A 13,151-nucleotide genomic window follows, 5' to 3' on the forward strand; every position below is an offset into this window, starting at 1 on the left:
TCCTTTTCGCATCCAGGAGCATATCGACACAATGGCTTATGGCCTTCAATTGCCAACATCCTCTAAAGTTCATCCTATGTTTCATGTATCTCTTTTAAAGCCAAACATGGGACCAACCCCCCTGAACTACATCCTCTACCACCACTACATTCAGAGAACCAACATGTGGTCAAACCACTGTCAATCTTGGACTGGAAATTGGACAATGACAACACTCCACCAATCCAGAAAGTCTTGGTTCAGTGGGCCAACCTAGCATCGAAAGACACCTCTTGGGAGGAGTGGAATACTCTTCACACCTCTTACAACCTTGGGGACAAGGTTATTCTGCCAGAGGAAGGTGTTGATAGCAATCCCAACCCAGGAAGGAGCAGGTCCAAGAGGGTGCACAAAACACCACCATATCTCCAGGATTATGCTTGATTCCACTCACCTTGCCGACAAGCACTACCACAATTATTTTGCATTTCTGTTATGGGCCATGAGTGCCAAAATCCTATCCCTGTATGGTCATTATAAATACACCACAATAATGAAATAAGGCAAGAAAGCACTTATTTATATTTTCTCTAGTTATTTTCTGTAGAATAGTAGCTTGCTCTACCATCTTCCTGGTATTCCATAAACCTACCAGCAATTTTCAAAAGATTACATAACACTTCCATAAATCCGTAATGTTCAGCATTGTTTTTCAATTCTATTAGATTGTTAATTTTTATTAGTAAAAGAGATCGAATATGCAACCATTCCCACTTTATATCTCCACAATCTAATTATTGTAGTTCCAGTCTAGCCACAAACAAAATCTTACATATTAACGGCACTCACTACCACTTATATCTAGAGAGAACCAAGAATTAAACTAAAGAATGTCACATCTTCAAAATCAAGAGCTTAAACTTATATTAATATTAAGGAATGAGTATTAACTATTGATGGAAATATAATATTTATGTAAGATACGTCATTTACACTTGAAATGAAATAATATTGAATTTGAAGAGCATAGCTTCCTTTTATTATGGTAATTTTAAACAAGTAGTCCATTTACGGGAATATTACATTTTGCCAATAAATTAAAATCAGAAGAATGGATAATTGGTTTGTAGGCCATAGTATGGTATTAGAAGGAGAAACTTTTCTTCAATTCATTTCAGTCCATTAGTTTATATCTTTTCTCTTGGACACCCGTGACTCCCATCTGTATCTCAATAATCGTATGAAGAGGAACCTGGAAATCACAAATCTCATGTTAGATATCTTCAGCATATTCATCATCATTCACCAAAAGTGAAGATTTCTCCAACTGACAATGTGAACCCCACAAAAATTTGTTAACAAAACAATATAAGTAGGCAAAGAAAGGCAATCTCCATTCCATTAATTAATGTAATGTAACTAGAAACAACTGTAGTTTGTGCTTCAATAAATCCTCAATTTTGTCTTTGAAATTGTATGCACTTGTCATTTTAGTCCCTGACCTCAACTTTACTAAAGCTTTGATTTAATTTCTAATAGGAAAATATTATTTACGTTGCCCCTCTTCCAGAAATAAATAGCATTTTTTAAGATCCAGGACTAAAATGACCGACCCGTACAATATCACGAAGAGTAATAATACATCAACCCTTACACAAAGTATACATCTAACTGATGCTCTCTATTTTTCTCTCTTCTTGTCACATCATAATACCTATCATATCTACACTCTTCTTTCTTCTGTCTCTAACTGTCTCTAGGCATGTAATAGCACACAAGTGTCCATGCTTCATTTTCTTATCAGGAATGAAGTTAGGCTTTACTCATTGTTCTTTAAATATTTGCAATCAAGTCAATAAGCACAAAGCATCAACTCCATGTTTAATATGCACTCATCTAGTAAGAACAAGAAGTTCAGCTAAATAATTCACAAATTACCGCTATATGCGGAATTTCGTTCAAAGGTCTGTCAGCAAAATAAGCATATAGTGCCCTCAAAACTGCCTGCAATGTGAAACGTATGGAAAAACCTCACGGATTAGAACAGTCAACCATATAAAGTCTTTACAAGCATGAATGTAGCTTAATGACTTGCATACAACCTGGTGAGATATCACAACAACAGGTGCTCGTTGGCGCTCAAGCTCTATAATTACAGGTTCTAATCTGTATTATTACTAAAACTTGAGTTATTTATATCTAGCAAGTTGAAGCAAGGAACTAAATAATATTTATAAGATAAAATATACCTTTGAATGACATCCAAGTATGACTCACCACGAGGATAACGATACCTAAGCTTGTCCTTCTTGCGCGATCTGCAATAAGACAATAGGGGAGGGAAATAATAACTACTGAGTTTAAACAACATCTTCTAACCCCAAAACCAAAAGATGTTTCACATTGTGCTTCTTTGTTATCTGCCATATTAGTTGCATTCAACTTGCAAATAAGAGAGAAATTACAAGTCTGCAAACATACTCATACTCCTCTGGCATGTTTTTCTTGATTTCTGCGTATGTCATACCATCACACACCCCTGCATTTATCTCATCAAGTGCACGCCATTGTATCTAACATATAGATAGTAAGTCAAAATGTGTACATTTGTCAACCTATTTCTTGTGAAATAAATAGCATGAATGTACACAACCATAAACTTAATTATGACACTAACCTTGGGAAATCCAACAATTGGAGTGGCTGTCAGAATTGTTCGTTGCAGTGTACTAGTCCATATCTAGACAAGAAGTTACAAATATCACAAATCATCATTCCCTTTAATACTTGCTTATACATGCTGTTTAGCAGATTCACTATAAATGATATATAATCATTGACACTGGATCACAGTTCAACATAAATGTTAAACGCAGATTTAGCAGACAATGCCTAAGCCATAAGTGTAAAAGGATAATAGTTTTCAAGCGTCAACTTTATTTGAGCATTGAATTTCAAGGGAAAAGGTAGAGATTGAATCTATACAATAGATAACGCTTACAGAAGCAGCCCGTTCTGATTTGAGACGCTTTCCAACAAACTTGGCAAGCTTCTTTGAATAAAGTTCTCCAGCCTCACTGTTATAACAAATTGAATAGTGTTCTAGGTATTCAACCAAATATTGAAAATGATTCTAATGCCAGATATCACATTAGAAAAGAGAGTAATGAAGCAACAATTCAAGGATAGAGGAGTTAGAACTATTACACCATTTCAACCTTGCAACAAAGTCCTTGAATTTATTATCTAACTACCTTTGTCTTCCCTCAGAAACCAATTGTGCCATAATACTATAAATAGATGACAACAAGACTTATTTCTACAATTGAAAGGGGGAGGGGTAGATTGAAGAAAAAGAAGACAGGGAAGCTTGAAGGTTCCAACAATAAAACCCCACTTTCCTGGGTAATTATTTGTTAATAAATCAAAATATCGAGCAGATTGTTCATTTGTTATCTGACCTTATTGCAGTATCCCCTCCAATTCTGCCTCTCACATTATCCTGACTTTCCCCATGTCGGGTAAGTAAAATTGGGCGTGGTGTAAGATGTGTATTTACCTGCATCACATAAATTTAGGTTCATAGAAATGTATGAAAACCAAATAGAATAAAGTTTCTATTTATTCATAAGTTACAAGTGGTACAAAGCCTATGCATAACTTTGTAGATATTAGTTTTACACACTACATAATAATTTCAACTACCATTAATAAAAAAATCATTTTCCTTTTATAACCATGACTCACTCCAAGAAAAGCAAGTCTATTCAAATCAAATTTAGACTGAGCAGTGCAATGTCCCTAGTAACATTTTCCAGGGATGTAGTCATATGAATTTATGAGTGAATATTAAAAAATTAGTTGATTAGATTAGTTCCAGCATCCATGGGTTTTGTGTATTTCCTGTTCCACGGAATTAGCCTTAACTTAAGATGACTTGGACACTAGCAGAAACAGCATTAGCTACCTATTAATTCTTTTAAATCTCCCTAACATGAACATACAATACAATGGTTCAGCTCAGTAATATTTTAACCTTAATCTGGTCAAGAAATCCTAACCCCACCCTATTAAATATAAATATTTCACTATCCTGCACCATGACATCACCATTATTCCTAAAACACGAACTTAAGAAACATGATCCCTTTATAATTAATAGCTGTCTAGCCCATAGTCTACAAGAGCCACTTTGTTCTTTCAGATTGAGTAGAAAAGTAAATCAGGGATTTGAGTTCAGATAGTAGAACTTTCCATTGAGGGGCTATAACTTATAAGGGTAAGTATCATAAAAATGTTTTCTTCATGTTTAGAAGATTAAGTCTGTTCCTTCATCTGTCCTATAAACTTGAAGTCAAACCCCGGGCAATAAAATTTGTAAAATTTGCTGCTTCCTTAAAGTTCTAGGCTAAGTGGCTTTCCACAAGGCCAATTACAAAAGCTCAATTATGCATTTCATCACGTAACACCAACCCAATTATGTATATTATGTAATATGTGGGTTAGTTGTAAGGAACTTTGTACCTTCACAGGATAAAAGTTCAGAGTGATGGGTCATTTACATTAATTTTCTCAATATTGGGTCAGATAGTATACTAATCTTAATTATTTTGTTTGTTTGTTTGTGCTGTGTGCGTGTGTGCATGTGTCAATCTTCGACTGTAATTTTGGTATTTAACTACATCCTTAAAAAATACTTACCAAGAAAAAGACAATTCGTCCAGGAAGGTAACCACTGATATTGTTCACCTAGACCAAAAGACAGAAGCTATTAACAATTAGCAATCAAAGTCACTTGAAACTAAATGGGTAGAGCAAAATTCAAGGACACACACACACAGGTACTCTACATTCAATCACGGCTAGTGTTCACAAAAATAAGAAGAGCCAGTGAATTCTAAGGCAAGAAAAAAGTTCTGAAGTCAATGCTTAACCACTCCATCAATGATCATAAGTTTATAAAACTGACTACGACTCTTCCTAGCTTGTCTGTCTCCACTGTGCTAGTTCTGATGCTGCTGTACACCATAACACTTTCATATGATAGCAATGTTCCTTTCCAATACTATTTCTTCTCAGCACAAACACATCTTGAATTTTGTGCTTTCAGTCAACCATGAAATAAATAAGACAAAGGGAAAGCAATGTTCGCAAAACTAAACCATTTCAATTCCAAGATACCATCATTAAGTCGTTGCAGCAACTACAATTTACATCTAGTTTCTATTAGAGTCTGGTAAAAATTACTAACCTGACCTAAGTCACTAACTTAACAGAGCTGGTTCCCAAACCAATTATGTCCAACACATCTTATGCTAATCTCATCAAAGATTTCTTGTTTGATATTACTTCATTCCATCACCTTTCAACTATCAAATTACAGCTAGTATATAGACAATAAACTATCAAATGTAATCTCTTACACTAGTCAACTAGATAATGAACTATCCAAAATAATTATGTTCAATGAAATAAAACATTGAGCTTACTTGTATTTGTCCACCATGCCCACTGACCATATCAATCATTTTTATGTAAGATCCTTCATTAACTGTCTCATAAACCTGGTGCATGGAATCAACATTATTTAAGGAAAAAGCTCAGCTTGAACAATCATAAAAAGTACACGTTATAGACTTGCCTTCTCATAATTTTCTAGACGATTTTTGAAGTCTTGCAATCCAGTCTCAAAATCTGGCCTGCAAAAGAAAGTTAATTGCATATGTATCCACATAGCCAACAAGATAGCATAGGTTTTAAATGAAACATTACTCTTCTGCATAATCAGGACTTTGCTGAATTTTAAGGCGAATATTCCTTTCAATTATATTTCTATCATTGCATATTGTTTCCAGGAAGATTATCTAAAACATAAACACAAAAAGATGGATCAGAAGAGTTCAAAACTAAATTTATCATTGTCATATCATATACTTATTTCAGTGCCATCATTGACTACCTTGCATCTTCCTTCAGCCAATTTCATCAGCATGTTTCTTCGTTCTTTGCTACTGTTTGTGGCATCAAATATCCCAACCTAAATAGAAATTAAAACTTATGCAAAATAACATGAAAGAACACATCAAAGTAACAAAAATATCCAACAAGAATGATCTTACCTGGCCTCCTTCTTGCATCCAAGATATCATATCTTCAAATGCCAGTGCTGCTACCTAATGGCACGTGATACATTAAAACTATGTACACAGAGAAAGGGTCAATGTGGTGTCACCTTTATGAGAACCATCTATAATAAATCAAATATTAGAAGTAGCATTAAATTAAAGTCTAACACAGTCTAAACATGCTGATGCCTGCCAATATGAATTTTTCTTTTGTTTCATTTATTCTAGATTAGCTGGGTGGTGTTACTTCATATTAATTCATGTAGTAATAAACAACTTATGGCCTAGCGTGCAAGCTATAGATTTTACTCGGTCAGTTGTCACAGACTCACAATTAAACTGTTCAAATTAAATAATTAAGAAAAAGGATCAAAATTACCTCATTGCGTGCCTCCACGCCTTCAGGATTGTCAGCTCGAAAGAAGTCAGCAGACTGCAAAGAAGAATATTACGTGATTAAGATTACCCAAGGAAACATGACAGGCTAGTGCAACATCTTTATTTCAAGAATAAAACAGTTAGAAAGGGAATCAGTTGTCACTGCCTCATGACATCGCAATATTGAAACTTTACGACCCTTACTGACAAGAGATTATATTTGATCATTGATATTGATAGTTATAAAATTTATTCTAAGGGTTTTGCCCAAATATCACAGCTTTTTTAACTGGTTAGACATTAGAGTTCAATACTTTTCACCTTCCATCATAAATTTCATTATGTAAATATTTAAGTTCAGAACAAGGAACCTGTAACACTATACTAGGTCCACATTTCAAGCCCACTGGGGTTTCATTTGAAGGGTTGTGTTGAAGTTGTAAAAACTTTTGTTTGTCTCCCATAGCTTAATAACTAAGCTTTTAGGTCAAGTGACTCAGACTAGGTGAGAAGTAAGTCCTTGTGAATACCTGCTTACTTGCTATTTCATGCCAATGCCTATTTTCTACCAATGAAAGGTTAATCAGTCATTTAAAAAAAAAAAAATCAGATTGGAAAAAAATAGTGAACACATTACACCTGACCAGAGAGTCAGAAACTAAGCTAGTGTTTGACAAACGTGTTAGATGAGGTGGAACATAACACATGGATTTTATTCTCTGTTTTGTGAATTTAAAACAATAGAACATGGAAGGGGGTTAAAACGTGCTACATTTTGGTTCCATTAAAAGGGACGCAACTGAGGAGAACTTAAGAACAGATCGTCACTTCAATTTTGTTCTGTCCACAAGTCAAATAATCACAAGTCTTTGGCATCGTGATCATACTTTCAATCATTTCCCTGGGGTATGAAAAACCACAAAAACAAGCACCCCATCAAAAATCAGTATGAAGCCCACAGAGCATCAACAACTGTGGGCCTTCTCTACAATATGAATCTCTTAGAATTTCAAACTAATATTCCTTTCAGACCAACTTTGTTAAAAGAGTAATGCTGCAAACACACCCATTTAGGGACAAAATGTCACAGTCCTACACTATATTCCTTTGGTGGTGGGGCTGGGTCAACTATTCAATTGAATGATATTGAGCACATTTCCCATTTCTTCTATAGAAACAGGTGGGCTATTTCTTTACAAATTGTGCTCATTTTCATATGTAGCAATTCTTCCTAGATCTCAGGCTCACAAATACCATCAATATCTACCAGAGAAGCAGCAATTAAAGCGATAATAAATATAGAAGTTGGGGGTGTGTCAAAGCAAAGCCCTGAGTACGGTTATCTAACAATTGAGAATGGGTGTGTATATGTATGAGGCCTTACTTTTGTTAAAAAGACACAATCACTGGCCATCAAACTTTTAGCAAATTATCTACTTACTACCTTCTTTTCAGTTTCTAAACTCCAAGTCTATTGTGTCATATTCCGATGAGTTCATCCCTAGATGTTACTCATTTGAACTTTAGAATTTAGAAAAGTAAATAGTTGAGTAAAATGTGTTAGGATCCAATTGCAAGGTATGTGACCTGAGTCTCACATTGGAACTGCCAGCATTGTAGTGTTCACCTGGGATTAGTGCATAGACGTTAGAATCCAATTGTAATGCATGGGACTTGAGTCCCTACATTGGAAGTAGGGGATTCTAGTGTGAGGTTTATAGGCTCATGAGCTCTCCAACTACAATGGCTAGCTTTTGTAGTGCAGTTATCCCAAGGTTCTTATCAAAACGTTAGATAAACATTGCCTTGGCATTATTTTCACCTGCTGTAACTTCCGCACTATCATGAACCACATTTATTCTCATGACAATCAGTATCATACATCAAAATATAGTACTACATGCAATGAGGGATATAAATGAAAGCAAAAATGAAGCACTAAATATATAAGAGAGACAAAAGATTTCATCAATCACGAGAACTTGTGCAATTAAATATTTACTGTAGTTATGCAGGTAATCTTTAAATGAGAAGGCATAAATTATTTCACAGATTCGTACAATAAACTTTACCTGATTAGCTCCATGCTTAAGGCGACGATACTGTGACATCCAAAAATAAGTGGGTTAATCTTCATAGTTCATACTTGACATATTTCCAGTTTTGCACTAGGTCAAAGTATATTGATTAAACAGATGAATGATGTTAAGAATGTAAACAACCTTCCCAACATTGAAGTGTTTGGTATTATGACCTAACCAACGAAGATATCTTGTAAGTTTAGCTGCAGTGAAAGTTTTACCTCTGGCTGGCAGACCCACCTACATAAAAAAATTAGTAAAAAATTAAAAATAATTTACTTTTAAAAAACCAAATTTACTAACTTTGATGAACTACAAATGGAAATGACATTTTTGCCAGGAATTTCCAAATTCTAGCTTTCATTATATGTTCTTAATTCCGAATCTCATCTAATATATGACTAGAATTCCACATTGAAGCAATAAAAAAAAGAGTGGCTGAGAGAATTACTAAAACTATGAAAATTAATGAGTAACTAGTGCAGCGGAGTAAGAAACAATTCAACACATAATTCTAGAAGAATTTTGATATAAATCAAAGAAATATCATTCATATTACAGATTGCACCTAAATAATTACAAATCCAAAGGCTCTAAATAGAATTCATAATAAAAAGAAAACTCGGGAAAATAACTTAGAAAAGGAAACTAAACAAGATAGAAATATGAAACTAAACAAGATGGAAACTAATTATCTCATAATAAAATCGAAGCTAATTATCAAGTTTTGCATCAGTATCTAACTACTCATCATGCCAGAAAAATACCAGGATAATTCCCAAATGTCTATCTTCCTTGGGACCCAGCATCTGATCAGCAACAGCTGCAGCAGCGACGGCTCCAGCAGCAGCTGGCATTGAATTCTATCAATAAAAAGGTAAAGGAACAGACAATTATTTGTGGAAACCTCAAAACACAATAAGTTAGTTGACTAACAATAAATTTGAACAATAAACAAGAAATGGAAATCATGTATACAGACCTTGGTTTCGTTATCCAAATTGAGATCAGTAGAGAAAATATTTGAACTAGAAGATTTTACAAGTCTAGGAGATCCAACACCTCTATCAACAAAAAGTCCCCTCTGACTCTCTTGCTTTTGCAGAGGTGAAAATGTTCCAACTGACTTGGATTCAACCATTCCAGAACTTTGAAAAATCTTAGATGGATCAGGCACAATAACCTGCATCTCCTGATTGGAACATCAGCATAACCTATTAGATGTAATGAATTATGTATTGCAGGATCAAGAGTCAATAGAATCTATAAGCCTACTTCCTTGCGTATTTCCTCTTAATTCATTACTTATAATTTATAAAGACATAGTAACTTATCACAGAGAGAGAGAGAGAGAGTCAAATTAACACTTTGTAGACTCAAGCATCTGCCTGCTAGTCACAGATATCAACAAACAGAAGACAATGCATAGTCAATCTTGAAAGAAATAGTCTTATGTAAATAAAGTTATAGATCCATTACAAATACAGAAAAATAAAGATTCATGATAGAGCACCAAATTTGCACATTATAATATCAAGCATCTGTCTGATAATAAAAATTAAGGAGCATAGAAGGCATGTTCAATCGAAAGAATTAAATTCTTATGTACATACAGTTACAGATTCATTAGAAAAAGAAAAAAAGTAAAGATACATGGTGAAAAAAATGAACAGATTGAAAATAAGAACAGAATTTATTAAAGGGATTACAATCTATCCTAGGACTGATTCAAGTTTTTAATTAGTCAATCATCCTCACAACAATAAGAGCTGTAAATAACTAAAAATGTAATCATAATTTTAAAATGCGATTTTGAAAGTAAAACCTTGATGGGATATGAACTGCTGCCAGACCCACAAATTAGTGACCTTGGATTCTCTGTCATGTTAGCGGCATATACATGTGCTGAATTTGCAGCAGTTGCGGGAGTTGGGACAACATAATGCTCAAGATCAAGTTCCAAACCCACAGAACAACCATTCTGAACCAAAAAGATAAAGTAAGCCTAAAGTAGTTGGAATTAAAGAATTACATTACATTAGATATAGAACAATCAAAACATAAAATTAATAGGACTATCAAACTGACCAATATTTTTGCACTTCAAGTTGAAATATATTGTCTAGAAAAAGGTGAGGTTTTAAGTGCAAGACATCTGGCATGTACATACTATCTCAAGAGTTAGAACCAGATTAACACTTTGTTCTACAGATAACAAGGAAACAGAGGATTACAAAGTAAAATGAAGGTGGCCAAGAGGAGGGATTTTATTTTGATCTTACCTCACCACCAGTCTGAGGTGCTGAATTTATGCTCACATCCGGAATCCATCTCACAGATGAAGGACGGAAATTATCCTGATAAGCCCTCCAACTAGCTGCAAGGTCAAAGGGAGAAACCCTGTCTGCTTTAACAAACACTTGATACTCAAGAACCTCGCCACTATCAAGCCTAAACAACGCAAGCCTTGCATCCTCTTGCAATGCTCCCCCCACAAGCAGGCGGCTAGGACCCTCCTCAACAAAACAAGGTGTATTGCTGTCCTTAGGCTTCAACAGGAACTTGAAATCCAAGGTTTCTGAAATCCATGCATTATTCAAAAAACTAAACACCCCTTCAATTTCACTAGTGAGACAATCATGCACAACACAATTTCCATAACCTAACTCCATTTATTTCACAAAAGCACCAAGACACCTTAATACTAGACTCCCTGTTCACACTAAAGGCAACAAAAGCATTGCTAAGAGTCACATTTTCCTTCCTTTTTCTCCCCCATAACCTCTGAATCTCAAGACATTATCTACTGTTTATTGAGCATACTTTTGTTAAGTCAATGAGATAAGGAAAAAACAAGAGACAAATTGTTAAAAAATACAACTTTTCAAAGGAAAAAAACCCTGAAACTTCAATAAAAGTCAAAGCAAATAAAGGAAGGAAGGAAAAGGCATTACCACGATTAGGTGGAACAACAAAGCTAAATTCTGAAACCCGCACATAGTTCAAAAAGCTAAACACCCCTTCAATTGCACTTTTATATAAGGATAGTCTTTCTATCTTTTGTTCTAAATATACTTTTGAAATTGAAAGCTCCCCGTGCTAACAATCACACACAACACACTTTTCATCACCAAACTCCATTCCTTTCACAAAATTGCCAAGACACCTCAATACCAGACACCCTCCTCATGGTGAAGGCAACAAAGCCATTGCCAAGAGCCACACTTTCCTTCCTTTTTTCCACATAAGCTTAAGACATTATCCATTATTTTATTGAGTACACTTTTGTTAAGTTAATGAGATATTATAAAAAAAAATGAGAAAATGCACTCTTTACTTTGTCATTCAATTAGAAATTGAGGTGTATGGTAAATTTGTTGATTTTTACAATAAATGTCTTGAAAGTTGTCACACCTATCATGATTTCTGATTGATTAACAATTAAAACCTTACAATAACTACCTTTAAAGTCGACACCACTCCTACCATATTTTCTGATTGGTTGCGAGTGTAAAGCTTTTTTTGTTAGCGATCGTGCATAGAAATTAAGCTAATTAAAAATTGCAATATTTGAATAGGAAAAAAAAAATTGGAAACAAAAACCAAAAAAGTAAAAGGCATTACCGTGATTAGGTGGGACAACAAAGCTAAGTTCCCACATTGACATCGATTCCCGCTCCATGAAAAGCTAACACCAAAACCCATATAAGCAATGAGAAACAACGAAAAGGAAGACACACCCAGTAACACACGAACCAAAGGAAGAAAAGGTTAGGGATCAAAATTACAGCTTTGGAAGGATCCCAAGAACCCACGAGAGGAACAGAGCCATAAACGTGAGGAACAAGGTCCCCTGTGAGCTTGTGATTCTCCATCTTGAGAGACACGTAGAGTTGGCCACCTGCATGGTCGAGCCTCTCACGCTCTTCCTTGCTCCCTTCATCTGCGTCCTTCGATGCACCCGTTCCCATCTCTCTCTATGATGATGATTCTGCAAAGTGTGTGTGTGTGTGTGGAAATTGTTATTGTTGTTGTTGTTGTGTGCGTGTGTAGTGTGTGGATGTGGGTGGATAAAAAATGGATAGGAAGAAGAGGGATGGGTATGTTTATATGTTTGGTGTGGATAGAGAAAAAAAAAAAAAAGAGGATTTAGGGAATTGGAAAGCGAGAATGCGAGAGAGACAAGGGAGTGAGGTTGTTGAGTGAAGGTGTTGCTCTGTCTTGTTGGACCCTTTATAACTCTCTGTCTAAAGCTTTTTATATTTTGTGTTCCATGATTGTGTTCTCTTTTTATCATTCCTTTTTTATAGTATCAAACTAAAACTAGTAAGTAATTAGTAACTGATTCTGATTCGAGGTATGAGGTATGAGAGCATATAATTACAATTTTTGTTTCTCTTACCTTTTTTCGATGTATCTTAAAAAAAACATTTAAAATTAAAAGAAATACGTTGTTGTTTTATGAAATTTTTGGAAAAAAGATGACTCCCAATTTAAATAAAAAAAGCTTTTAGATTGAAAAAATATCTAAAAAGTATTTATAGAATTTAACGATTAACACTATAAAATAATTCTATTTTTCATATAT

The 13,151-nt window shown here is 34.7% G+C and overlaps 1 protein-coding gene across 4 annotated transcripts; it reads right to left on the reverse strand.

The window, feature by feature from the left end:
* Nucleotides 1-980: 980 nt before the first annotated feature.
* On the reverse strand, nucleotides 981-12,797 carry LOC114376241 (6-phosphofructo-2-kinase/fructose-2,6-bisphosphatase-like). 4 transcript variants are annotated; one of them, XM_028334247.1, is made up of 23 exons: nucleotides 12,352-12,795; nucleotides 12,188-12,251; nucleotides 10,846-11,141; nucleotides 10,389-10,544; nucleotides 9,546-9,755; nucleotides 9,331-9,426; nucleotides 8,705-8,803; nucleotides 8,555-8,584; nucleotides 6,484-6,537; nucleotides 6,099-6,152; nucleotides 5,939-6,016; nucleotides 5,752-5,843; nucleotides 5,621-5,678; nucleotides 5,469-5,543; nucleotides 4,681-4,728; nucleotides 3,441-3,538; nucleotides 2,981-3,056; nucleotides 2,657-2,719; nucleotides 2,461-2,552; nucleotides 2,229-2,297; nucleotides 2,082-2,145; nucleotides 1,918-1,983; nucleotides 981-1,231 (listed from the first exon to the last, which is right to left on the reverse strand). In XM_028334247.1, the coding sequence occupies exons 1-23, from the start codon at nucleotides 12,532-12,534 to the stop codon at nucleotides 1,154-1,156; spliced, it is 2,199 nt and encodes a 732-aa protein (XP_028190048.1). In that variant the 5' UTR covers nucleotides 12,535-12,795; the 3' UTR covers nucleotides 981-1,153. The 4 variants fall into 4 exon arrangements, 2 of the variants coding, with proteins under 2 accessions (XP_028190048.1, XP_028190049.1); XM_028334248.1 differs by lacking the exon at nucleotides 4,681-4,728; XR_003658926.1 differs by lacking the exons at nucleotides 981-1,231; nucleotides 2,461-2,552 and having other exon boundaries at nucleotides 12,352-12,797.
* Nucleotides 12,798-13,151: the final 354 nt, after the last annotated feature.

This window comes from Glycine soja, chromosome 11 (genome assembly GCF_004193775.1).
Source record: "Glycine soja cultivar W05 chromosome 11, ASM419377v2, whole genome shotgun sequence".
NCBI classification, from domain to species: Eukaryota; Viridiplantae; Streptophyta; class Magnoliopsida; order Fabales; family Fabaceae; genus Glycine; species Glycine soja.